Source organism: Electrona antarctica (assembly GCF_951216825.1).
Source record: "Electrona antarctica genome assembly, chromosome: 2".
Classification (NCBI taxonomy): Eukaryota; Metazoa; Chordata; class Actinopteri; order Myctophiformes; family Myctophidae; genus Electrona; species Electrona antarctica.
In genome coordinates this window covers 51,930,679-51,956,807 of record NC_136807.1, presented here as the reverse complement: position 1 = coordinate 51,956,807, position 26,129 = coordinate 51,930,679, and the positions used below count along the sequence as shown (strand labels likewise).

At 40.3% G+C, this 26,129-nt stretch overlaps 3 protein-coding genes and 1 pseudogene across 6 annotated transcripts in view; all 4 read right to left on the bottom strand.

Annotated features, from left to right (window-relative positions):
• eif2d (eukaryotic translation initiation factor 2D) overlaps nt 1-1,089 on the bottom strand; it is a 34,878-nt gene extending 33,789 nt beyond the window's left edge. For both annotated transcript variants that reach the window (XM_079525455.1, XM_079525454.1), the window contains exon 1: nt 859-1,089. In XM_079525455.1, coding sequence (XP_079381581.1) covers nt 859-914 — 56 coding nt within the window. In that variant the 5' untranslated portion in view covers nt 915-1,089. The remainder of the gene's footprint in view (nt 1-858) is intronic.
• A 2,001-nt stretch (nt 1,090-3,090) lies between these two features.
• LOC306940470 (E3 ubiquitin-protein ligase TRIM39-like) lies at nt 3,091-20,661 on the bottom strand (annotated as a pseudogene). Its single transcript, XR_013792501.1, has 2 exons — nt 20,601-20,661; nt 3,091-4,738 (listed from the first exon to the last, which is right to left on the bottom strand). The product of XR_013792501.1 is annotated as an E3 ubiquitin-protein ligase TRIM39-like (transcript).
• On the bottom strand, nt 8,991-26,038 carry LOC306940458 (zinc finger protein RFP-like). Of its 2 annotated transcripts, none has more exons than XM_079525542.1 (2): nt 25,995-26,038; nt 8,991-10,684 (listed from the first exon to the last, which is right to left on the bottom strand). In XM_079525542.1, exon 2 carries the CDS (start codon nt 10,673-10,675, stop codon nt 9,032-9,034), a length of 1,644 nt encoding a protein of 547 aa, XP_079381668.1. In that variant the 5' UTR covers nt 10,676-10,684; nt 25,995-26,038; the 3' UTR covers nt 8,991-9,031. The 2 variants fall into 2 exon arrangements, with proteins under 2 accessions (XP_079381668.1, XP_079381669.1); XM_079525543.1 differs by lacking the exon at nt 25,995-26,038 and adding an exon at nt 12,307-12,370.
• Nucleotides 16,640-26,129, bottom strand: LOC306940440 (E3 ubiquitin-protein ligase TRIM21-like; the record flags this gene model as incomplete). Its single annotated transcript, XM_079525523.1, has 2 exons — nt 25,995-26,129; nt 16,640-18,294 (listed from the first exon to the last, which is right to left on the bottom strand). The coding sequence occupies exon 2, from the start codon at nt 18,290-18,292 to the stop codon at nt 16,640-16,642; it is 1,653 nt and encodes a 550-aa protein (XP_079381649.1). The 5' UTR covers nt 18,293-18,294; nt 25,995-26,129.

The following is a 26,129-nucleotide window of genomic DNA, read 5'->3' as shown; positions in this document are numbered from 1 at the left end:
CATTACACTTGTTTACAAGAGGGTCCACCATTTTCAATTCATCAAAACATTTAGAGACGTACGAATATACACAACTAGTCAAAATAGGAAATCATCATAGAGGTAAAAAGGGAAAAGAAACATATACAGTGAGGGGGAAAAAGGGTGGGTGGGGGATTCAGATTGTATGGGGGCCAGTTTAGAATTGCAGCCATCCGTAGGTGCCCTTTGAGAGCGGTTTTGAAGGAGTCAAGGGATTTGCATGTCTTAATGACTGTTGGTAGGGCGTTCCACATTTTGGTGGCATAGGAGCGAAATTAATTTAGTCCCTTGTTTGTGCCGAATCTGGGTTGGAGTGTGTCATGAAGGTTGAGAACCTACACTGTTCTATTAAATGACAAACATAATTAAATAGGTTTGTTTATTAACAATTACTATTACTGCAAAAGTAATCAACAAACTATAAACAATACTATAAAAACTGGTCAAACATTGGCCAAGTTGTGAACTTAATTGTAGATGATGAGATCTGCTAGTATTTTCACAATATTTATCTGTGTGGAACAAAATGTAATGCCTCAACTCCTACAAGTCCAAGTGCTTGTTGTTGTCAGGGTTGGTGCTGATAGCCTAAGATTTAGACTCTCGTACTGTAGATGTAGTTATCCATTCTGACAATTAAATGTCAGAATCTAAATCTTAGGCTAAATCTAAATCTAAATCTTAGGCTATAGGGGGTCCGCAGTTCTAATTTAATAGTTTTGAGGAGTGTGTCACGGCCTGAAAAGGTTGACAACAACATCACTGCATTGTCTAATGACAAACATAACGAATTAAATATGTTTGTTTATTGTCAGCAAAGTAACAAGCATGACTCACTTGGCTGATCCCTTGAGCACCGTGTTGGACTTGACGCGAAACGCTTTGGTAAACATCTTAGAAACTCAGCATGTCTCTTATATGAAGGGAGTTATTGAATAAGTTCAATTATATACCCGTTAATTAAACATGTAAACATCTTTCTCTTAGTAAATAATAATAATAATGTGCTACTGCTGGCCCTCTGGGCGTTTCGGTCCGACAATATAAACTGACCGAGGGGAAACACAAACCCACGTACACTGTGCTGTATGGTTCCGCCCGCCTGCTTTGACATAACGGACGGGGTGTGTGTGTGTCACCGTCTCCACACCTGAGCGCAAAACTTTCTTAAGCTGCGCACTTCTTAAGCTGCGCGCAGCTTAAAGCTTGAGTTTTTAGACAGCTGGTGGATGGAAAAGAAGCTCCACCTCCGCGGAAGACTTGAGCGGAGGAGAGCGTTTCCGGGAATCTGGCCGTCGCGCAAGAATTCAGCGGAGGCGGAGCTTAATTTCCATCCACCAGCTGTCTAAAAACTCAAGCTTTAAGCTACGCGCAGCCGAGAACGTGCGCAGCTCTTTTGATGGTGTGGCAGCGGCTTGTGTGTGTGTGTGTGTGTGTGTGTGTGTGTGTGTGTGTGTGTGTGTGTGTGTGTGTGTGTGTGTGTGTGTGTGTGTGTGTGTGCTGTCAAATGATTTCAGTGGAGTAAAAAGTACAATATTTGAAGAAGAGTAAATGTGTAGATAGATAAGCCTATGTAGGTATGTTGATATTCTGAATAAAATGTCCACCTACTTTTTACAAATGTAAACTGTCTGTCTGTGATGTGACAATAAAGTTAATAGAAGGATAAAACCAGAAAAAGCACTGAGACTTGTTTACATCAGGGTCCTCCATTTACGACTCATCAGAAAATGTAAAGACAAATATACACTTCTATGCAAAACAGATCATCATTCATATTCACAGTAAAAAATAAAGTATGGACAGTATGGAAACAGGGGGGGGACTTTAACTTTTTTTTTTACATGGGCCAGTTTCAAATTGCAGCAACCCCCTTGTGCTCTTTGAAAGCGGTCTTGAAGGAGTCTAGGGATTCACATCTCTTAACGGCTGTTGGTAGGGTGTTACACATTTTCGTTTAGATGGTTTAATGACCCAAGTGTTACCAGGAAAGACATTTCAAGTTCTAGGAATACACTGTGTCAGTCTGTGAGACACGAGGTCTCTGAACAACAATATAATACATAAAGAACAGTCTGGACACTGGATAATCTCCTCATGAACATTTATTGTAAAATCCACCAAAAAACAATATTGTAACGTTCAAATGTTCAACGCCACAAACACAATTACATCGTTAATCACTATTATATGTATGAAAATGAATCGTCAACTTAAACTTATAATTGTGACAGCCTTACGCATGCTAGGGTTCAAGTGGTTATAATGTCTGCATTGAGAGAACAATTCACAGAGTTTACAGTCATATGAACATTATGTACAATAACTGATTTATTTTGTCTGTCTTCTATGATTGATAACATCATTACTACTGTACATAAGAGACAATAACATCATGACATAATCATTGCAGAATCACTGCATTATAAACGTTCTAGTATATTACTAGTACAAGAGTGACAATGACATTATGTTTTATTCCTGGTAGATATCAATCTTGCCATGTTGAGTGCCATAAAATATTAATCTAGTCCCAATTCCAAACAGACAGGAATATATTTTAAGCTAAAAATAATAATAATACTCACACCCGTGTGAAGTGAGTGGTGCAACTCCGTGTGGGGGTCCCTGGGGGTTCCGCGGAAGTTCCAGACCCACAGGAACATGGCCAGGGTGCCCCCCCGCGTCCGAAACGGTCAAGAAATGACCAGAACCCCAGGAATGCGCCCAGGGAGGGGCGGGCCGAGCCAGGGCCCGGGCCGTTTTCCGGGAAGCCGCCCGCGTCCGAAACGGTTGAGAAATGGTGAAAACCAACCAAGCTATTTTCGTGCTCGGACAGACAGACCCAGGGACAGACCCAGGGAGAGACCCAGGGACACATGCACATAGCTGTGTAATGGAGTGGTTGCACCACTCAAAAATTGCATATTTGGCAACAATTCAGACATGTACAGTTGTACACCTGTTACGAACAACAACAACAATGGATTGATTTGAAATTAAAGTTGACTGACAAACTATAGACACATATTTGTCTTAAAAGAAAAAGAACATTTTGGTGCGGATAAATCTAATCTGTGTGATTGACAGAAGATATGATCAGAGGAGCAGCAGAGTATTTACCATTCTTAAGATATGGACCGAAGTATGGATAGAGTCTCTCAGTGAAGGTGCAGCCAGTGTAAGAGTAAAGATGAACTCTGTTCTCCACGTCATAAAAGGAGACCAGACCCTCCTCATAATCCACAAACACTCCCACTTTCTGGACCTTCTCTCTTACAGGGAGGAGGACACGAGGGTCAGCACCAGCCTTGTACTCATTTCCATTCCTCAACCATATAGTCCACAAACCATAGATGGGACACAGTAAGTTTATACCTTTCCTATTGATGGACTCTCTGGCCACTCCTACTGTCCAGTCTGTATTCCCTCCAACCTGAACCTCATAGTAAAACAGTCCTGAGGAGAAGCTTTGTTTTCCTAAGACACAGACGTATAGAGAGAATCTCTCTGGGTTGTCAGGGAGATTCTTCTTTACGTTACCATGACTCACTTGTTTTCCATCCTCAGACAGGATGAGATAAGGGTGTGCTGTATCAGGGTCCAGAGTTACATCCACCTCATATTGCTGGATCCTCCTCAGCTCAGCATCATGCATGTATTTTTCTCTTGACTGAGTGTCTTCTCCAGCTGAGCCACAGCTGTCTTCACATGTGAAGACTGATGGACATTGACCTCTAGTCCCATATGCACCCACCAGTCCCACCAGGGTGGAGGGGAGTTGATGGATGTGAAGTTCTGGAGAAGCTGGAGGTGGTCTTCAGTGTGTGAGAGCTGCTTCAGCTCAAAGCTTCTCTTATTTAACTCTGTGATTTCTTGTTGCAGCTCTTTGATGAAGCCTTCAGTCTGTTTCTCTGTTGTTTTCTGATTCTCTTCAATCACATTAATGAGCTCAGCATGGCTTCTCTCAATACATCTGATCAGAGCAGTGAAGACCTGCACACTGTCTTCTATCTCTCTGTCTGCATCTTTCCTGCTGAGCTCCACTGAGCGTCTGACCTCCTGAATCTCCACTTGTCTCTCCTGGATCATCTGCTGAACTTCAGCCTCTGTCTTTCCCAGCTCAGCCATCTTTCCTTCATAGGCCTCTTTCAGAGATACAATTCTATGAAACTTGTGGTCTGACTCAGTGCAGAACTGACAGATGCACATGTGGTCAGTCTTACAGAACAGCTCCAGAGGTCTGTCATGTTTCTTACACAGAATCAGGTTCTTCACAGGGTCGATTAGCTTGTGTCGTTTTAACCCTGCAAGTCTCAGGTGAGGCTCCAGGTGAGTGTCACAGTAGGAGGTCAGACACACCAGGCAGGACTTCAGGGCTTTGGGTTTGGTCTCAGTACAGACGTCACAGGAGACTTCATCTGGTTCAGCAGGTTCTGGGTTTGTGCTGGAAGTTTGTCTCTGCTGCTTTGACTTCCTGAACTGATCGGCCATCTCAGAGAGGACTTTATTAACAGAGAATTCTGGTCTATTACAGAAGGTTTTGTTACACAGTGGACACTGACACACACCACACTAGTGTCCCAGTAATCTGTGATACAGGTGTTGCAGTAGTTGTGTCCACATGGAGTGCTGATTGGATCAGTGAACACATCCATACAGATGGAACACAGGAACTGCTCTTCAGACAGGAGACTGCTGCTGGCAGACGCCATTTCTACACACTGAGAATAAAACAATAAGAACAATAAGAAAAAAACATGATCAAGAATGAATTAAAAAGAGGCAAGATCAACATGAAATCACTACAAGAAAATAGCAACAAAACATCACTGCATGACTTTAAGAAGGATTAATACAGACTCTCACACAGATCTATTCACTTTCACATTTAACCACACAGCCTATGTCACCTTTGACCTATTTAGATACACACTTCACATAAGGAACCACACACACACTTCAATAAGAACCATATACCTATTGAATCTATATTTACAGAAAACACTAGAAGTGGATCTTGAGCTTGCTTTTAAAGTGGCCGTTGCCTGTCTTATTATGGGAGCAATTGTTCCAGGACGTTGGTCTAAAAGCAGAAAGATTCTTCTGCATGTTTTTTATTATTTGTTTTTGGCACCTGGAGGAGGCCCGCAGCATTTAGATTCCGTAAGGTTGGAAGTTGGAACATATTTGGGCAGGCAATCAGAAAGGTACGTAGGAAGTGCTACACAATTTAAGTGCCTCAAAAACATTTAAAGGTATTTTCAAATCAATCCTAAAGGTTACCGGCAGCCATTGCAGTGTAGCCTAATTAAAGATGTTAAAACTGGAGGAATAGGGTGGGAATACAAACAAAAGCTGTGTTTTGATGTAAAATGGCAGTGGCCGTGCGCGCACACGCACGCACGCACACACACACGCACGCACGCGCGCACACACACACACACACACACACACACACACACACACACACACAGAAGCTCAGCTGAAATCTTATAAACGGACACTAAATAAACAGCTTGTATTTTGGGAAAGTGAAAAACAGGCTTATTTATGATAGTCATACTATATACTTGAGGAAAAATCAGTATTAGAGTTTAATAGACTGACTGACTGACAGAGGTAGGTTTCCTTGTTTTGATAAATCATTAACTAAATGCAGTACCAATGTTTAAGTTGTCACAATGTCAGTATTTGTGTAAAACGTCTTGTTGAAAGGTTTTGTAGAGAGATAGAGACTAGAGAGTGTGTGTGTGTCGCTGCCACCTGACTGTTTACTTCATAGGTTTACTTTCGTTTCAATAGAAATTTAATTTAATTTCCTCACTGAGATCATAATCAGGAGGAGGAAGTCCTCCTTGTGCTGTAGCTGTTAACCCTTTACTGTCACCTGCTGGACAACAACTCAGAATGTATATACACAAAACCATTGAGAACAGCATCTAAAATTCCAGGGGAAAGTTATCCAATCTACCATGGTGGAAAAAGTACTATTTATTTAAGTAAAAGTATCAATACTGCAATGTAGTAACTACTCTGTTGCAAGTCTTTTCTTGAGTAAAAGTATTGGCATCGACGACATGTACTTTTCTTTTATCCTTTATTTACCCAGGGTAGTAGCTGAGCACAAGTGCTCATTTTCAGCCACGCCCTGCACATAGAGACACACACATTAAAACCTGGGAGCTGACCAGTACAATGTAGTCTCATAATGGGCCACTAAGCAGCTCCACTGGAGCAGTTGGGGGTTCAGTGCCTTGCTCAAGGGCACTTCAGTGTGGTGTTGGTGTGAGTGGTGTTGGGTGAGTAATGACAATCACTTCCCGACACAGATTTTTCCTGCCCATCCGGGGAATCGAACCGGCAACCTTTCAGCAACAAGGGCGCTCATCTAACCCTTAGGACACCGTTGCCCCGCAAACTTAAAGCTCCAAAAGTAAAACTACACTACTCATTGTGCAGAATGTCACATTTCAAGATTTCAAATACAAACATCCTTTGAAAATAGCCGATCTACAAGCTCACAATGCGTCACATCCCGACGCATTGTGAGCTTGTAGATCGGCTATTTTCAAATGGCCAAAATGTATAAAGCCTATAGGGTTGAAGACTTTAATGGTCATGTTTTGTTATAATAACCTGAAACTACAAATTAACTAGTAACTAAAGTTTTCAAATTAATGTAGTGGAGTAAAAGTACAATATTTGGATCTGAGATGTAGTGGAGTAGAAGTAAAAGTATTGGAAATTGGAAATACTCAAGTACAGACTCAACTCAGTTCCAGTTTGCTAAGTGTAAAAGCCTGGCCCTGACCTCCTAGCTGGGAACATTATATTTGCTCTATAGAAAGATTAAATAAATCTATCTGCCGCTAGACATATTTAGTTATTCATATCATGGGCACAGTTTAGTTACAGTACGGTAAGAGGATAGATGGGCAGACTGGGCACCAAGGAAGAGTGGGCACCTCTCTGTTAAATTGGCTATTTTCCCCCAAAATATATAAAAAAGTTTGTATTTAAGAAAAGTATACTTTGCATGATTAGAAGAACATGCTTTAACATTAGACAATTAAGGTCTAATATTTCTACAACTGCTACAACATCTGTATATCCAGTCATGTTGGGGCATAAACAAGAAGTTCAAGGATAAAATTAAGACTGATAATGTACAGTGCAGTGTACAGTATAGGAAAATGGTGTGTGTGTGTGTGTGTGTGTGGGGGGGGGGGGTAACTTATTTTTACAGGGGCCAGTTTCAAATTGCAGCAACCCGTAGGTGCTCTTTGAAAGCGGTCTTGAAGGAGTCTAGGGATTCACATCTCTTAACGGCTGTTGGTAGGGCGTTCCACATTTTTGTTTAGATGGTTTAAAGACCGAAGTGTTACAAGGAAGGACATTTCAAGTTCTAGGAATACACTGTGTCAGTCTGTGAGACACGAGGTCTCTGCACAACAATATAATACATAAAGAACAGTCTGGACACTGGATAATCTCCTCATGAACATTTATTGTAAATCCAACCAAATAACAATATTGTATTTTACATTGTTTCAAACATCAAAAACCTTCCTCACAAATCCCAGACATGCAAAACATGCTGTCACAATTCAACATAAAATGAACACCAACATATACTATATGAAGGTCATCAATGTGACAACATGTTGTACCCCAGAACCCCAAAATCACAAGTCTTAACTTATACCCTCTATACTTAAAACAGACCTGAGTTGGCACTGTACTTTGTGCACTCTTATTCACCCCCTCTACACAAAATCTCTTCACCAAAGAGCAGATCTACAAGCTCACAACGCATAGCATTGCTAGGCCTGTCACAATTATTACATTATCGCCTAATTGCAATTATTTGAGATAATTGAATTATTTTTGCATAATCGTCAATCGTTTAAATGTAGAAAAATGTCCATACATTTTCAAAAATAGCAGATCTACAAGCTTACAACAGGTTATGTGTCGTAATAAAGCTTGTAGATCAACTATTCGCGCTATTTTGTAAAAACAAAAAATGGAAAGCACAAAGTATACTTTTAAGTTTGTAATCGCGACAGCCTTACGCATTGCAATGCGTTGTGAGCTTGTAGATCTGCTATCTTCGGTGAACGTTCCCCCAGAATAAGGATCAAGTTGTTATAATGTGTACATTGAAAGAACAATTGAGATATATGAATATTACGTACAATAACAGATTTGTTTTGTCCGTCACTGCATTCCTATTTGAACTATTAAATGTTCTAGTATATTAGTACAAGACTGACATTAACATTACGTTTTATTCCTGGTAGATATCAATCCTGCCAATGTTGAGTGCCATAAAATATTAATATAATCTAGTCCCAATTCTAAACAGACAGGAATATATTTTAAGCTAAAACAAATACAATAAAATAAAGAACAGTCTGCACACACTGGATAATCTCCCAGTGAACATTTATTGTAAATCCAACAAAACAATATTGTATTTTCCATGGTTTCAAACATCAAAATCGGCAAAACAGACATGAGTTGACAATGTACTTGGTACACTCTATTTTACCCCCTCTACACCAAATCTCTTCACCAAAAATAGCAGATCTACAAGCTCACAACGCGTAGCATTGCTAGTCCTGTCACAATTATTGCATGATCGCCTAATCGCAATTATTATTTGCATAATCGTCAAACGTTTCCATGTTGAAAAATAGCAGATCTACAAGCTTACAACACGTGATGTAAGCTTGTATAGATCAATTATTTCCGCTTGAATGCCATAAAATAAAAAATATAATATATAGTCCTTTTACAGAGAGAGAAAGATTCTAAACAGGCAGGAATATATTTTAAGCTAAAAAAAAGAAAATGATTTGTCTAAACCTCAGAAATGTACAATTAAGTGATTGTGTTGATAGATGTTACAAACAACAATGGATATATTTGACTGACAAACCTGTATAAACCCTTCTACACACATTTGTTTTAAATGAAAAACAACCTTTTGGTGCGGATTAGTCTAATCTGTGTGATTGACAGGAGATATGATCAGAGGAGCAGAGTTTTTACCATCGTTATTCAAACATGGACGGAAGAATGGATATAGTTTTTCAGTGAAGGTGCAGCCAGTGAAAGAGTAGAGATGAACTCTGGTCTCCACATCATAAAAGGAGACCAGACCCTCCTCATAATCCACAAACACTCCCACTTTCTGGAGCTTCTCTCTTACAGGGAGGACGACATCAGGGCCAGCACGAGCCTTGTACTCATTTCCATTACTCAAACCTATAGTCCACAAACCATCTTTGGGACTCAGTGTTAAGCCTCTCTTCCTGCCGATGGACTCTCTGGCCACTCCTAAACTCCAGCCAGTCTTCCCTTTAACCCAAACCTCATAGTAAAACCTCCCTGAGGAGAAGCTCTGTTTTCCAAAGACATTGGCATAGAAAGAGAATCTCTCTGGGTTGTTTGGGAGATTCTTATGTATGTTTCCACAACTCACTTGTTTTCCATCCCCCGACAGGATGAGTTTAGGATATGCTGTATCAGGGTCCAGAGTTACATCCACCTCATATTGCTGGATCCTCCTCAGCTCAGCATCATGCAGGTACTTCTCCATCTCCTGACTGAGTGTCTTCTCCAGCTGAGCCACAGCTGTCCTCAATGTCCCCACATGTGAAGACTGATGGACATTGACCTTTGTCCAGTCCTTGGTGGGTGGAGGGGAGTTGATGGATGTGAAGTTCTGGAGGAGGTGGAGGTGGTCTTCAGTGTGTAAGAGCTGCTTCAGCTCAGAGCTTCTCTTCTCTAACTCTGTGATTTCTTGTTGCAGCTCTTTGATGAAGCCTTCAGCCTGTTTCTCTGTTGTTTTCTGCTTCTCTTCGATCACATCAATGAGCTCAGCCTGGCTTCTCTCAATACATCTGATCAGAGCAGTGAAGACCTGCACACTGTCTGCTGTCTCTCTATCTGCATCTTTCTTACTGAGCTCTACTGAGTGTCTGACCTCCTGAATCCTCACTTGTCTCTCCTGGATCATCTGCTGCACTTCAGCCTCTGTCTTTCCCAACTCAGCCTTCTTTCCTTCATATGCCTCTTTCAGAGATACAGTTATATGTAACTTGTGGTCTGACTCAGTGCAGAACTGACAGATGCACATGTGGTCAGTCTTACAGAACAGCTCCAGAGGTCTGTCATGTTTCTTACACAGAATGTCTTCCAGGTTCTTCACAGGGTCGATTAGTTTGTGTCGTTTTAACCCCGGGAGTTTCAGGTGAGGCTCCAGGTGAGTGTCACAGTAGGAGGTCAGACACACCAGGCAGGACTTCAGAGCTTTGGGTTTGGTCTCAGTACAGACGTCACAGGAGACTTCATCTGGTTCAGCAGGTTCTGGGTTTGTGCTGGAAGTTTGTCTCTGCTGCTTTGACTTCCTGAACTGATCGGCCATCTCAGAGAGGACTTTATTGACAGAGAATTTTGGTCTCATATTGAAGGTTTCTTTACACAGTGGACACTGACACACACCACTAGTGTTCCAGTAATGTGTGATACAGGTGTTGCAGTAGTTGTGTCCACATGAAGTGCTGATTGGATCAGTGAACACGTCCAGACAGATAGAACACAGGAACTGCTCTTCAGACAGGAGAATGCTGGCAGACGCCATTTCTACACACTGAAAATAAAAAGTGAAACAATTTTAGTTGGATGCTACTTCTCACAGGTATCCGAGTATCTGACTAATTACCTAAAAAAAAGTGATTGACACCCACACCCACAATACTAGAGGGAGCTAGAACAACGATCTGGTACCACACACTTAAAAATAGGTAAATTCTCCTTCTACAGCACTGCCACCCAAGTGTGGAATGCCCTGACCCCCTCCCTCAAAAATGAAGATCACTGGGCGTCCTTTAAAACAGGCCTGAAAAAGTGAAAATCCACCTTTCAGCAGGCCAAAGGGAGAGGAAATGATCACTTCTCCTTTAGACAGATGATTACCAATAGGCCAAAGATTATTTTCTGTATAGCACCTTTAATGACATCAAATGCAGTCCAAGTGCTTTACATAAAAAAGAGATACAAAAAAGAAAAATAACATTAATAATATTAAACCAGATTAAAAACAATAGGAACAAAAACATGATCAAGAACACAATTTAAAAGGAGGCAAGACCAACATTAAACTACACCACTACATTTTACACTTTTAGAAGAATTACAGACTCACAGATCTCACACCTGTTCATTCACTTTCACATTTAACCACACAGACGACCTGTCACCTATTTAGATAGATAGTAAGTAGATACACACTTCAATAAGGAACCACACATACTCTACCTATTGAAAGATAATATACTAATGTACATTTACAGGTAAAGCTAGAGTAAAAAGTGGATATTTGCTTTTAAAGCTATATGTGGTCGTTACCTGTCTCACGTAATGGGAGCTTGTTCCAAGCCAAATTGGTCTATAAAAGCAGAAAGATGCTTCCACATGTTTTTTATAATTCATTGTTGGCACCTCGAGGAGGCCAGCAGCACTTAAGGAGACAGGTTGTGCAGACTCTTAAATGATAGTAGATTTTAGATTTGCTTTTTACGTTATTGGATTCTTGGATAGGCTATTGCATTTTAGATTAAAAGTTTTATATAAATCAACAAAATAATCCAGTGTTTTAATGGCACCCTGTCTGTTTAAACCTGTGATCAGGCTGAAAGGTTGAATAAACATAAAACGGTGTTGGAACATATTTGGGCAGGCTTGGTGCTACACAATTTATACCTCAAAAACAATTAAAGGTCTTTTTTAATCCTAAAGGTTACCGGGAGCCAGTGATCTTAAAGATGTTAAAACTGGAGGAATATGTTATTTGAGTAAGGCAGAGGGGCGGCCGGGCGGGCGGACGGACGGACACACAGACAGACAGACAGACACACACTGCACAGGGATCAAGGTCTGTGTGTGTGTGCTGTGCTTGTCCATGCAAAGTAATCAATCGCACACACGCAGCCGCACGCACGCGCATGACAGACGCACACGCACTCACGTCTCTCTCTCACACACACACACACACACGCACACACACAGCAGCTCAGCTGAAATCATGAAAACGGACTACTATAGCATTAATTAATTAAATTTAGGCTAAATAATTTGGGAAAGTGAAAAACGGGCTTATGATGGGTTGTCATGTGAGGAAAATCAGGATTAGAGTTTAATAGACAGACTGACTGACAGAGGCAGGTTTCCTTGTTAGGATAAATCATGAACTAAATGCAGTAGGCTACTTACCAATGTTTAAGTTGTCGGTATGTGTAAAACGTCTTGTTGAAAGGTTTTGTAGACTTTTGTTGAAAGGTTCTGTCTTCTGTAGACTCAGAGAGTATAGCCTAGTAAGCCTACTAGAGACTCTATACTATAGAGAGTGTCGCTGCCACCAAACTTTTATCTGTTAACTTTCGTTTCTCCAGATTTCATTTCATTCCATTTCCTCACTGAGGAACTGTAGCTGTTAACCCTTTACTGCCACCTGCTGGACAACTCAGAATGTGTACACAACCATTTGAGAACTAATTCCAACCAGGGAACATTATACAATCTACGTGGTGGAAAAACTACTCACATGTTTATATTAAGTAAAAGTATAATTGCAATGGAGAACTACTCTGTTACAAGTATAAGTCCGGAATTCAAAATGTACTTGAGTAACAGTACACAAGTATTGGCATCAAAACATGTACTTAAAGTACCAAAAGTAAAAGTAGGCTAGTCATTGTGAGAATGTCCCATTTCAAGATTTCAAATGTATAAACATATTTGAAAATAGTCGATAGTCACAATACGTCACATACGACGCATTGTGAGCTTGTAGATCGGCTATTTTCAAATGGCAAAAATGTATAGCCTAGGGTTGAAGACTGAAGTGGTTACTGTATGCTTAGTTATAATAATCTGAATCTACAAATTAACTAGCAACTAAAGTTTTCAAATAAATGTGGAGTAAAAGTACAATATTTAGATCCCAGATGTAGTGGAGTAGAAGTAAAAGTATTGGAAATTCGAAATACTCAATACAGACTCAACTCAGTTCCAGTTTGCTATTAAGTGTAAAAGCCTGGCCCTGACCTCCTAGTTGGGAACATTATATTTGCTCTATACAAATATGAAATAAAAATATCTGCCGCTAGACATATTTAGAGATTCATATCATGGGCACAGTTTAGTTACAGTGCGGTAAGAGGATAGGTGGGCAGACTGGGCACCAAGGAAGAGTGGGCACCTCTGTGTTAAATTGGCTATTTTTCCCAAAATATATAAAAAAGTTTGTTTTTAAGAAAGGTATACCTTGCATGATTAGAAGAACATGCTTTAACATTAGACAATTAAGGTCTAATATTTCTACAATTGCTACAAAACCTGTATATCCACTTTATCATGTTGGGGCATGAACAAGAAGTTGAAGGATAAAACTAAGTCTGATAATGATGTACGGTGCATGTTCACATCATGCCTACTTTACATCACATTGAACATTTTTCAAATAATTTATTTTTTAACATTTTGGACAAAAGAGCCTAGGTCTATTCTGAATCCCTTTCGACGTCATGGACTCCCTGGGCCTAAACGTTTATTCGACAGGTGGTCCTCATTATAGTAATGATTATGTCCTGATTGTCCTGTGACCCCATAGTAAAATGATTTAGCTCCCGTTGTCATAACTGTGCTGCAGGAGAAACACTCAGTGGTGACACTAGGGTACATGTTTGTATTGTAAAAGTTTCCAGTGACTTTTAATCAGTCAAATTGTGTCACCCTGACCTGATGCCTCAAGGCAGGGGTCATCACTGTTGTGATCTCTAAATGGACCCTCGGTCTGGCTCTGACAGGCAGGTAGTGTGTGTGTAGGCTGGGTGTAGGCTGGGTGGTGTGTGTAGGCTGGGTGGTGTGTGACGACCCAGTTGAAGTACCTCTGTTGGTACGGAGACGGGCCCGGGAGAACCAATGATGAGACACAGAGGCAGTGTCACACCATAGATTCACAAAGACAGGGAATATTTATACTACTGGATCATAGAAACAAGACCGTAAGATATGAAGATGCGCGACATATAGGAACGTGGCATGATGATGCGCAAGGTTGACCTCACGATGTACAGGGCTAGCCTTACTGTCGCATTACCAGGCTGACCTTATGGGTGCCACCTAACAGAATGTCTCACATACCAAGACAGTACAATGCAGACAGAGAAACATCTCGCTATCAAGCACAATGCAAGCTGCACTGTAACTTATGAAGTACACTGTATCTCAAGTTCAGTACACAGACTTACTTAGCTGTATATGGCATGAATCATAACAATCACCATGCTGATTTGTGGTGGATGTTTCTGTCAAAATGTGCCACAAAGAGCTAGCCCTGAATGACCATACGCCTATGTAGATATTTTGATATTCCGTCTCTCGACATGTATAAGAATAAATGTCCACCTACTTTTTACAACTATAAACTGGTGACAATAAAGTTGATTCTGAACAGGAGGAGGCTATGAGGATAGACGTATCGGGACCGCTGGTGGTCAGTGAAGGCTGTCGTCTGTCACAGTGTGAGGCAGATTGATTGATTGTAAATGTTATTAAAAACAGTTAGAAAGTACAGGTCAATACAAAATCTGAACCAGAAAAAGCACTAAGACTTGTTTACATCAGGGTCCTCCATTTACAATTCACCAGAACATTTAAAGATGTCCTACAAATATACACTTCTATGAATAAAAGAAAAATCATCATATTCACATTTAAAAAAAGGGTAAACGTGTACAGTATAGAAAAATGGGGGGGGGGGGGGTCTGGGGGGGGGTCTGGAAGGAGTCTAGGGATTCACATCTCTTAGCGGCTGTTGGTAGGGCGTTCCACATTTTAGTTTAGATGGTTTAATGACCCAAGTGTTACCAGGAAGGACATTTCAAGTTCTAGGAATACACTGTGTCAGTCTGTGAGACACGAGGTCTCTGCACAACAATATAATACATAAAGAACAGTCTGGACACTGGATAATCTCCTCATGAACATTTATTGTAAATCCACCAAATATAAATATTGTATTTTCCATTGTTTCAAACATCAAAATCTTCCTCACTAGCAAATCCCAGACATGCAAAACATGCTGTCACAATTCCACATGAGATGAACACCAACATATACTATATGAAGGTCATCAATGTGACAACATGTTGTACCCCAGAACCCCCAAATCACAAGTCTTAACTTATACCCTCTATACTTGAAAACAGACCTGAGTTGGCACTGTACTTGGTGCACTCTTTTTCACCCCCTCTACACAAAATCTCTTCACCAAAAATAGCAGATCTACAAGCTCACAACACTGCTAGGCCTGTCACAATTATTACATGATCGCCTAATCACAATCATTTGAGATAACTTAATAATTTTTTGCATAATCGTCAATCGTTTAAATGTTGAAAAATGTCCATACATTTATTTTCAAAAAAAAAGTTTATATAGCAGAAATAATATAAATATCTACAAGCTTACAACACGTTGTGACGTGTTGTAAGCAAAGCTTTAATAAACAAAATATTAAATGTCGGTGACTTCTTTGTATATTTAAGTTATTTGTCATATCTGTCCTGTGCAATTTGTGATTACGAAGCCTAAAAACAGAAATACAAGTTGTAACGTTCCAAAGTTCAATGCCACACACACAATTAAATTGTTAATCACAATTATTTGTGTGACAATTAAACATAAACTTAAGTTTGTAATCATGACAGACCTATGCATTGCAATACGTTGTGAGCTTGTAGATCTGCTATCTTCGGTGAATGTTCCCCCAGAATAAGGATGCTAGGGTTCAAGTAGTTATAATGTCTGCATAGAGAGAACAATTCACAGAGTTTACAGTCATATGAACATTATTATTAAATAACTGATTTATTTTGTCCGTCTGCTGATTGATAACATCATAGATTACTACTGTACACAAAAGAAAGAACAACAACATAATCATTTCAGTTTCACTGCATTCCTATTTGCATTTAAACGTTCTAGTATATATATTAGTACAACACTGACAATAACATGTTTTATTCCCGGTACAGTAAATATCAATCTTGCACATTAATGAACAACAATGGGCCGATTCATACTCCTATTTTAGAGCCGAATAAAAGTGGGTTCGGCTCCGTAGAGCCTACAATGTGACGTCATTTGAGGTTCGGGGGGGCGGGTACCGTCCTAAAGTCGGCTCTTCGGTGCTACTGAAAATTTCTGACGAGCCGAAATCATTTCGGCACTACAGCGCCGAAACAGCGGTAAAATGAGTATGAATCGGCCCAATGTCGAGTTAAACTTAAACGTGAATGCCATAAAATCTAGTCCTAGAGAGACAATTCTAAACAGACAGGAATATATAAGCTAAAAAAAGAAGAAAGAAAACTATGTTGGCTACAACTCAGACATGTCAAATGAAGTGTCATGAACAACAACAATATTTATTTTAAATGAAAGTTGACTGACACACAATTAAATTAAATTCAAACCTGTATGAACCCTTCTATACACACATTTGTTTTATATGAAAAACAACCTTTCCGTGCGGATTAGTCTAATCTGTGTGATTGACAGGAGATATGATCAGAGGAGCAGAGTTTTTACCATTCTTAATAACATCTGGACTGAAGTATGGATAGAGTTTCTCAGTGAAGGTGCAGCCAGTGTAAGAGTAGAGATGATCTCTGGCCACCACATCATAAAAGGAGACCAGACCCTCCTCATAATCCACAAACACTCCCACTTTCTGGACCTTCTCTCTTACAGGGAGGAAGACAGGAGGGGACTCAAGGGAAGCATTAGCCTCGTACTTATTTCCATTCCTCAACCATATAGTCCAGAAACCATTGTTGGGACTCAGTGTGTTTACACCTTTCCTGTTGATGGACTCCTTGACCACTCCTAAAGTCCAGGCAGTCTTCCCTCCAACCTGAACTTCATGGTAAAACCTTCCTGAGGAGAAGCTTTGTTTTCCTAAGACATCGACACATGTAGAGAATCTCTCTGGATTGTTAGGGAGATTCTTCCATACGTCTCCATGACTCACTTGTTTTCCATCCTCAGACAGGATGAGGTAGGGATTTGCTGTATCAGGGTCTAGAGTTACATCCACCTCACATAGCTGGATCCTCCTCAGCTCAGCATCATGCAGGTTCTTCTCCATCTCTTGACTGAGTGTCTTCTCCAGCTGAGCCACAGCTGTCTTCACAGTCCCTGCATATGAAGACTGATGGACATTGACCTTTGTCCAGTCCTTGGTGGGTGGAGGGGAGTTGATGGATGTGAAGTTCTGGAGGAGGTGGAGGTGGTCTTCAGTGTGTGAGAGCTGCTTCAGCTCAGAACTTCTCATATTTAACTCAGTGATTTCTTGTTGCAGCTCTTTGATGAAGCCTTCAGCCTGTTTATCTGTAGTCTTCTGCTTCTCTTCAATCACATCAATGAGCTCAGCCTGGCTTATCTCAATACAGCTGATCAGAGCAGTGAAGTCCTGCACACTGACAGCTATAACTGTATCTGCATCTTTCCTGCTGAGCTCCACTGAGCGTCTGAACTCCTGAATCTTCACTTGTCTCTCCTGGATCATCTGCTGAACTTCAGCCTCAGTCTTTCCCAGCTCAGCCTTCTTTCCTTCATATGCCTCTTTCACAGATACAATCTGATGTAACTTGTGGTCTGACTCAGTGCAGAACTGACAAACACACACAAGGTCAGTCTTACAGAACAGCTCCAGAGGTCTGTCATGTTTCTTACACAGAATGTCTTCCAGGTTCTTCACAGGGTCGATTAGCTTGTGTCGTTTTAAGCCTGCAAGTCTCAGGTGAGGCTCCAGGTGAGTGTCACAGTAGGAGGTCAGACAGACGAGGCATGACTTCAGGGCTTTGGGTTTGGTCTCAGTACAGACGTCACAGGAGACTTCATCTGGTTCAGCAGGTTCTGGGTTTGTGCTGGAAGTTTGTCTCTGCTGCTTTGACTTCCTGAACTGATCGGCCATCTCAGAGAGGACTTTATTGACAGAGAATTCTGGTCTATTACAGAAGGTTTTGTTACACAGTGGACACTGACACACACCACTAGTGTTCCAGTAATGTGTGATGCAGGTGTTGCAGTAGTTGTGTCCACATGGAGTGCTGATTGGATCAGTGAACACATCCAGACAGATAGAACACAGGAACTGCTCTTCAGACAGGAGACTGCTGGCAGACGCCATTTCTACACACAGAAAATAAAAATGAAACCATTTTAGTTTTGGATGTTACTTCTCACAGGTATCTCTATCAGGCCGGAGATTATCATTTGTGTGTCTGTCTTTGAGCAGCTAATCTCTGGCACCACTGGACCGATCCATGTGAAACTTTGCAAACATACAGTACTCCCAATTGGCAAAAGTGAAACATATTTTATTTTTGGATGCTACTTCTCACAGGTATCTGAGTATCTGACTAATTACCTAAAAATGAATTGAGCGACACCCACATCCACAATACTACAGTGCCCTAGGGCCTAGAATGACGATCTTATAAAAACACTTATAACACTTACACACTTATAAAAACAAACATGGGTACATTCTCCTTCTACAGCACTGCCACCTAAGTGTGGAATGTCCTGACCCCTTCCCTCAAAAATGCAGATCACTGTCTTTTAAAACAGGCCTGAAAATCCACCTTTCAGCAGGCCACAGGGAGAGGAAATGATCACTTCTCCTGACAGGTGATTATCAATAGGCCAAAGAAGATTTTTTTTTTGTATAGCACTTTTATAATGACATCAAATGCAGCCCAAAGTGCTTTACATAAAATAGAGAACAAAAGAAAAATAACATTAATTTATTTTTCTATCCCACAATTTTCCTGGGCTCTACACACCCTCCGCCAACCTGGGGAGAGCAACGAATAAAAAATAAATTCATAATATTAAACTAGGGATGTACCGATGAGACAATTTGGCCGATATCGATATCCGATATAATGAATTGCTATTATGGGCGATATATGATATGATCTCATTCTGTATTTAAAAAATATATAATTATTTTGTCCATTCTGAAAAAAGGCTGAATTTGATAAAAGCAATGCCTCTTTATTCCAAAACTAGGGATGCACAGTTATTGAAATGTTGGCTCATATCCCAACACAAACAGCTTGAATGTAGTATTTTTCTTTTAAATGTTCCAACTATTGACTCTTTCGAAAGCTTCCCCAGAAAGTTTGCACCTTCATCATCACAAAAGGCTTTTTCAGGCTTTTTTTTTTTTTAATGTATTATAATAAAATTAAACGTAACTAGCCTATATTGGTTTTTTTGATTGATTGAAATATGTATTAACAGTTTGCAGAATTACAGTACATTTCAAGCACAAACTCAATACAAAGACTGTTAAATGTGAGTTGACGACCCAATTAAGCATTAAACTTGTTTACAAGAGGGTCCACCATGTTCAATTCATCAAAACATTTAGAGACATACAAATAGACACTTCTATATAGTCAAAGAACAGAACAGGAATGCATCAAACCGATTAATTGGTTTAAGGCAAATATCGGCCAATACCGATGTGTTTGCAGATTAATCTCCCATCACTATATTAAACCAGATTAAAAACAAGATAAAAACACATGATCAAGAACAAATTAAAAGTAGGCAAGATCAACATTAAGACAGAGTCACACAGATCTCTAGCCCGTCTCCGGACCCCCCGGGTTGAGCTCCTTTGGACCCCTACCACGTAGGGTCCGGTATCACCGGCTTCAAGCGACATGGGATGCAATCTGATTTACCCTGACTTAGCCCTGTGCTGCGCTGTGGGTGTCACGCTGACATATTCCAAACGAAGCATATGAACGCTATAGGAGACAACGAACCATCTGACCCCCCCCCCCCCCCCCCCCCGCGAACGGCTCAGAAGCCGTTAAGTATTTTTAATGTTTGTACGACCGTTTTGGCAGCTACCTGCGACAGAGGCAGGAACGCGCAGATAGCCAGTTCCGGCGCTCTGTCGCAGGTGATGGAGGCGGTACAATAGGATGTCAATAAGGAAGTCAAGGAAGGAAGGAAGAGAGCTGCCAAAACGGTCGTACAAACATTAAAAATACTTAACGGCTTCTGAGCCGTTCGCGGGGGGGGGTCAGATGGTTCGTTGTCTCCTATAGCGTGCATATGCTTCGTTTGGAATATGTCAGCGTGACACCCACAGCGCAGCACAGGGCTAAGTCAGGGTAAATCAGATTGCATCCCATGTCGCTTGAAGCCGGTGATACCGGACCCTACGTGGGTCCAAAGGAGCTCAACCCGGGGGGTCCGGAGACGGGCTAACAGATCTCACACCTGTTCATTCACTTTCATATTTAACCACACAGACTACCTGTCACCTATTTAGATAGCTGGATGCGGCCTACAAAACACACACACACACACACACACACACACACACACACACACACACACACACACACACACACACACACACATTTTTGGGAACTGAAAAACGCTATTAACTAAATGCAGTAGCTACTCACCAATGATTGTCAGTATGTGTGTAAAAAGTGTTGTTGAAAGGTTCTGTAGAGAATTTGTGTAAAACGTTTTGTAGAAAGGTTCTGTAGAGAGTACTAGACTGTAGACTAGAGAGAGTGTCGCTGCCACCAAACTTTTCTTTCGTTTCACCAGATTTCATTTCCTCACTGACGAACTGTAGCTTTTAACCCTTTACTGCCACCTGCTGGACAACAACTCAGAATGTGTACACAACCATTTGAGAACCCCAGCATCTAAAATTCCAGCCAGGGAACATTATCCAATCTACAGTGGTGGAAAAACTACTCAAAGGTTTTACTTAAAGTATCAATACTAGAGAACTAGCTCTGTTACAAGTGAGTATAAGTCCAGAATTCCAAAGTTACATGAGTTAAAGTACAAAAGTATGGCATCAACGTTTTAAAGTACCAAAAGTAAAAGTAGGCTACTCATTGTGATGTCCCATTTCAAGATTTCAAATAGTGAAAATTGAAAATAGTCGATCTACAAGCTCACAATGCGTCACATCCCGATGCATTGTGAGCTTGTAGATCGGCTATTTTCAAATGGCCAAAATGTTTGGTCTAGGGTTGAGGACTGAAGTGCTTACTGTATGTTTTGTTATAATAATCTGAATCTACAAAGTAAATAGTAACTAAAGTTTTCAAATGAATGTAGTGGAGTAAAAGTACAATATTTGGATCCAAGATGTCGTGGAGTAGAAGTTAAATTATTGGAAATTGTTAATACTCAATACAGACTCAACTCAGTTCCAGTTTGCTAAGTGTAAAAGCCTGGCCCTGACCTCCTAGCTGGGAACATTATATTTGCTCTATAGAAAATCTATCTGCCGCTAGACATATTTAGTTATTCATATCATGGGCACAGTTTAGTTACAGTACGGTAAGAGGATAGGTGGGCAGACTGGGCACCAAGGAAGAGCACATCTGTGTTAAATTGGCTATTTTCCCCCCTAATATTTCTACAACTGCTACAAAACCTGCATATCCAGTCATGTTGGGGCATAAACACGATATATTCGATGTCGATATGATCTCATTCTGTATTTAAAAAATATATAATTATTTTGGCCATTCTGAAAAAAGGCTGAATTTGATAAAAGCAATGCCTCTTTATTCCAAAACTAGGGATGCACCGTTATTGAAATGTTGGCTCATATCCCAACATAAACAGCTTGAATGTAGTATTCTTCTTTTAAATGTTCCAACTATTGACTCTTTCGAAAGCTTCCCCAGAAAACACTGATATAATTTGCAGCCTTCATCATCACAAAAGGCTTTTTCAGGCTTTTTTTTATTATTCTTTTTAATTTATTATAATAAAATTAAACTTAACTAAATCCGATATATTGTTTCACCGATAACCGATGCTTTTAATGTAGTTCATTGTTTCGCAAAATTGTGGGCTCTGAGAGGCTTTGTCTCTGCAAACCGTAAGCAGATCTCGCACAAAACATTGATAACAGACTTGTTACAGGCTGTCAACCTTCCAGATAAGCTAGCTGTAGTAAAGGTCAAGGGACACAGCCAGAAAGGAGACACTGATGCACAGGGAAATGATTTTGCGGATACAGTAGCAGGTTGGGCCTCGCGTGAAGGCCTGCCGTCTCCCCATTACACAGCAAACAGCTCATAACACCATCTACCAGAGCAGCTGATCTGTGGCACCTGGACTGATCGTTGAGAAACTTTGCAAACCTTCTCCCAACAGGCCCTTTTTTGAGGGGCGCTAGTCCCACCTATGCCCAGCTTTTGTTCATTCACTTTCATATTTAAAACTGGAGTAATATGTTTCCTTTATGTAGCCTAAGACAAAATATGTAGGAATAGAAACATATGTTTTGAAGAAACCCCAAAATGGCCAATGGATGATTAGTTTAATATACAGACTGACTGACTGAGGCAGGTTTCCTTGTTAGGATAAATCATGAACTAAATGCAGTCGGTATGTGTGTAAAAAGGTGCTGTTGAAAGGTTCTGTAGAGACTAGAGAGACTCTCTGCCGTCTCCAAACTTTACTTTGCTTTTTCACTACATTCCATTTCCTCACCGAGGAACTGTAGCTGTTGTACTGACACCTGCTGGAAGAACGACTCAATGTATACATTTATAACCATTTGAGAAGCCCAGTATTTCAGGGGAACATTATCCCAAAATATCCAATCTACAGTGGTGGTGAATTGGTGATGTATATTTGTAGACAGGTTATGTCTCCCAAATATGTGGTTGTTTTAACTATAACTCCAAATTACAAGACAGGAGCTACATTGTATTTACATAGGGGGTTGTCATGGTATCCTCCTCTATCTTTAAATTATTTGTTCCTTAATTCTGCTAAAAGCAAGACCCCCTGTGAGCCGTAGTTTATTGAAACCTATTTACAGTGAGTAAGCAAAATGCGAGTGGCAACTACTTATAGGTGGAGATCCGTATTTGAATACATTTGTTCTAATCTAGGGACAGAAGAGGTGCTTTACATCCAGGCTCATTTGTTGGCCTGTGTGCGTGCCCCCCCACACACACACACACAAATAGAAAGAGCTGACACCTTTGAGGTGACACCCTGGAAAGATGGAACAAGGGAGAGACATTGATGAGACAACAAGAACTAGGCGCACTATGACTGACTCACTCAGTGCGTCAGGTAGGCCAGTAGGCCTGCCTTCATCTCCTGCTGTCACTATATGGAACAAATTAATGTCATATTTGATGTAACTATAGTCTACCATGACATTCTTGGATGATTGACCACTGCCTGGACCTCCAGCTTCATTTCAGCAGGGCTACAAGTTACAACAAGGACTGAGTGAATTACTCAACAGATCCTGGAACAGAAGCAACAGTGGGAAAAGTACACACGTTCATCACTAGAAACTCTGTTACATGCCTGGGCCATGGCTCAGTGGTCCAGGCACTTTGGCTGGTAATCCAATCTGGCAATGTGCCACGGGTTCGACTCCCGATCCCGACGGCCTTCACTGCATGTCTTCCCCCCATCTCTCTCCCCATTTCCTGTCATCCTACTGTCTGTCCTTCCATAACGAATATAAAATATAGGTGAAAGCCACAAAAATGTACTTGAGTAAAAGTACAAAAGTATGTATTGGCATCAACATACATGTACTTAAAGTACCAAAAGTAAAAGTAGACATTGTGCAGAATGTCCCATTTCAACATCCTTTGAAAATAGCCAATCTACAAGCTCACAATGTCAATGTGTCACTCTGCGAAGTACTGTGAGCTTGTAGATCGGCTATTTTCAAAAGGCCAAACTACAAAAACTACTCACCAAACTACTAGAGGATAGAACCAGAAAAAGCACTAAGACTTGTTTACATCAGGGTCCTTAAAAACCAGAGAACTGTTACAAGGACATTTCAGTTCTGGGAAAACATGCACTGTCTGGGACACAAGGTTTATGCCCGACAATAAAATAAATAAAGAACAGTCTGAACACACTGGATAATCTCCCCGTGAACATTTATTGTAAATCCAACAAAATAACAATATTGTATTTTCCATTGTTTCAAACGGCAAAACATTCTGTCACAATTCCACGTCATAAATGTGACATGTTGTACCCCAGAACCCCCAAAACACAAGTCTTAATTTATACCCTCTATACTTAAAACAAACCTGAGTTGGCACTGTACTTGGTACGCTCTATTTTACCCCCTCTACACAAAATCTCTTCACCAAAAATAGCAGATCTACAAGCTCACAACACGTAGTATTGCTAGTCCTGTCACAATTATTGCCTGATCGCCTAATCGCAATTATTATTTGCATAATCGTCAAACGTTTCCATGTTGAAAAATAGCAGATCTACAAGCTTACAACACGTTGTGACATGTCGTAAGCTTGTATAGATCAACTATTTCCGCTTGAATGCCATAAAATAAAAAATATAATATATAGTCATTTTACAGAGAAAGAAAGATTCTAAACAGGCAGGAATATATTTTAAGATAAAAAAAGAAAGAAAATGATTTGGCTAAACCTCAGACATGTACAATTAAGTGATTATGTTGATAGATCTGTTACAAACAACAATGGATATATTTGACTGACAAACCTGTATGAACCCTTCTATACACATTTGTTTTAAATGAAAAACAACCTTTTGGTGCGGATTAGTCTAATCTGTGTGATTGACAGGAGATATGATCAGAGGAGCAGAGTTTTTACCATTGTTATTATAACATGGACTGAAGAGTGGATATAGTCTCTCAGTGAAGGTGCAGCCAGTGAAAGAGTACAGATGAACTCTAGCCCCCATGTCATAAAAGGAGACCAGACCCTCCTCATAATCCACAAACACTCCCACTTTCTGGAGCTCCCCTCTTACAGAGAGGAAGACATCAGGGTCAGCAGCAGCCTTGTACTCATTCCCATTCCTCAACACTACAGTCCAGTAACCATTGTTGGGACTCTTCTGTGTGATGTATCCCTTCCAATTTGGCCGATATCGATATCCGATATAATGAATTGCTAGTATGGGCGATAACCGATATAAACAATGTCGATATGATCTCATTCTGTATTTAAAATATATAATTATTTTGGCCATTCTGAAAAAAGGCTGAATTTGATAAAAGCAATGCCTCTTTATTCCAAAACTAGGGATGCACCGTTATTGAAATGTTGGCTCATATCCCAAAATAAACAGCTTGAATGTAGTATTTTTCTTTTAAATGTTCCAACTATTGACTCTTTCGAAAGCTTCCCCAGAAAACACTGATATAATTTGCAGCCTTCATCATCACAAAAGGCGTTTTCAGGCTTTTTAAATTATTTTAAAAAATGTATTATAATAAAATTAAACTTAACTAAATCCGATATATTGTTTTACCGATAACCGATTAATTGGTTTAAGGCAAATATCGGCCGATACCGATGTGTTTGCCGATTAATCTCCCATCACTATATTAAACCAGATTAAAAACAAGATAAAAACACATGATCAAGAACAAATTAAAAGTAGGCAAGATCAACATTAAGACACTACAAGAAAATAGCAACAAAATAATCACTACATGACTTTTAGAAGGATTACAGACTCACACAGATCTCACACCTGTTCATTCACTTTCATATTTAACCACACAGACTACCTGTCACCTATTTAGATAGCTGGATGCGTCCTACACTGTGTGTGTGTGTGTGTGTGTGTGTGTGTGTGTGTGTGTGTGTGTGTGTGTGTGTGTGTGTGTGTCCACACACACACACACACACACACATTTTGGGGTATGTGAAAAACGCTATGATAGTCATACGTGAGGAAGAATCAGGATTAGAGTTTAATAGACAGACTGACGGAGAGGCAGGTTTCCTTGTTAGTATAAACCATTAATTATAAATGCAGTAGCTACTCACCAATGATTTTGTCAGTATTTGTGTAAAAAGTCTTGTAGAAAGGTTCTGTACTGTAGAGACTTTGTGTATAACGTCTTGTAAAAAGGTTCTGTAGAGAGTACTAGACTGTCGCTGCGACCAAACTTTTCTTTCGTT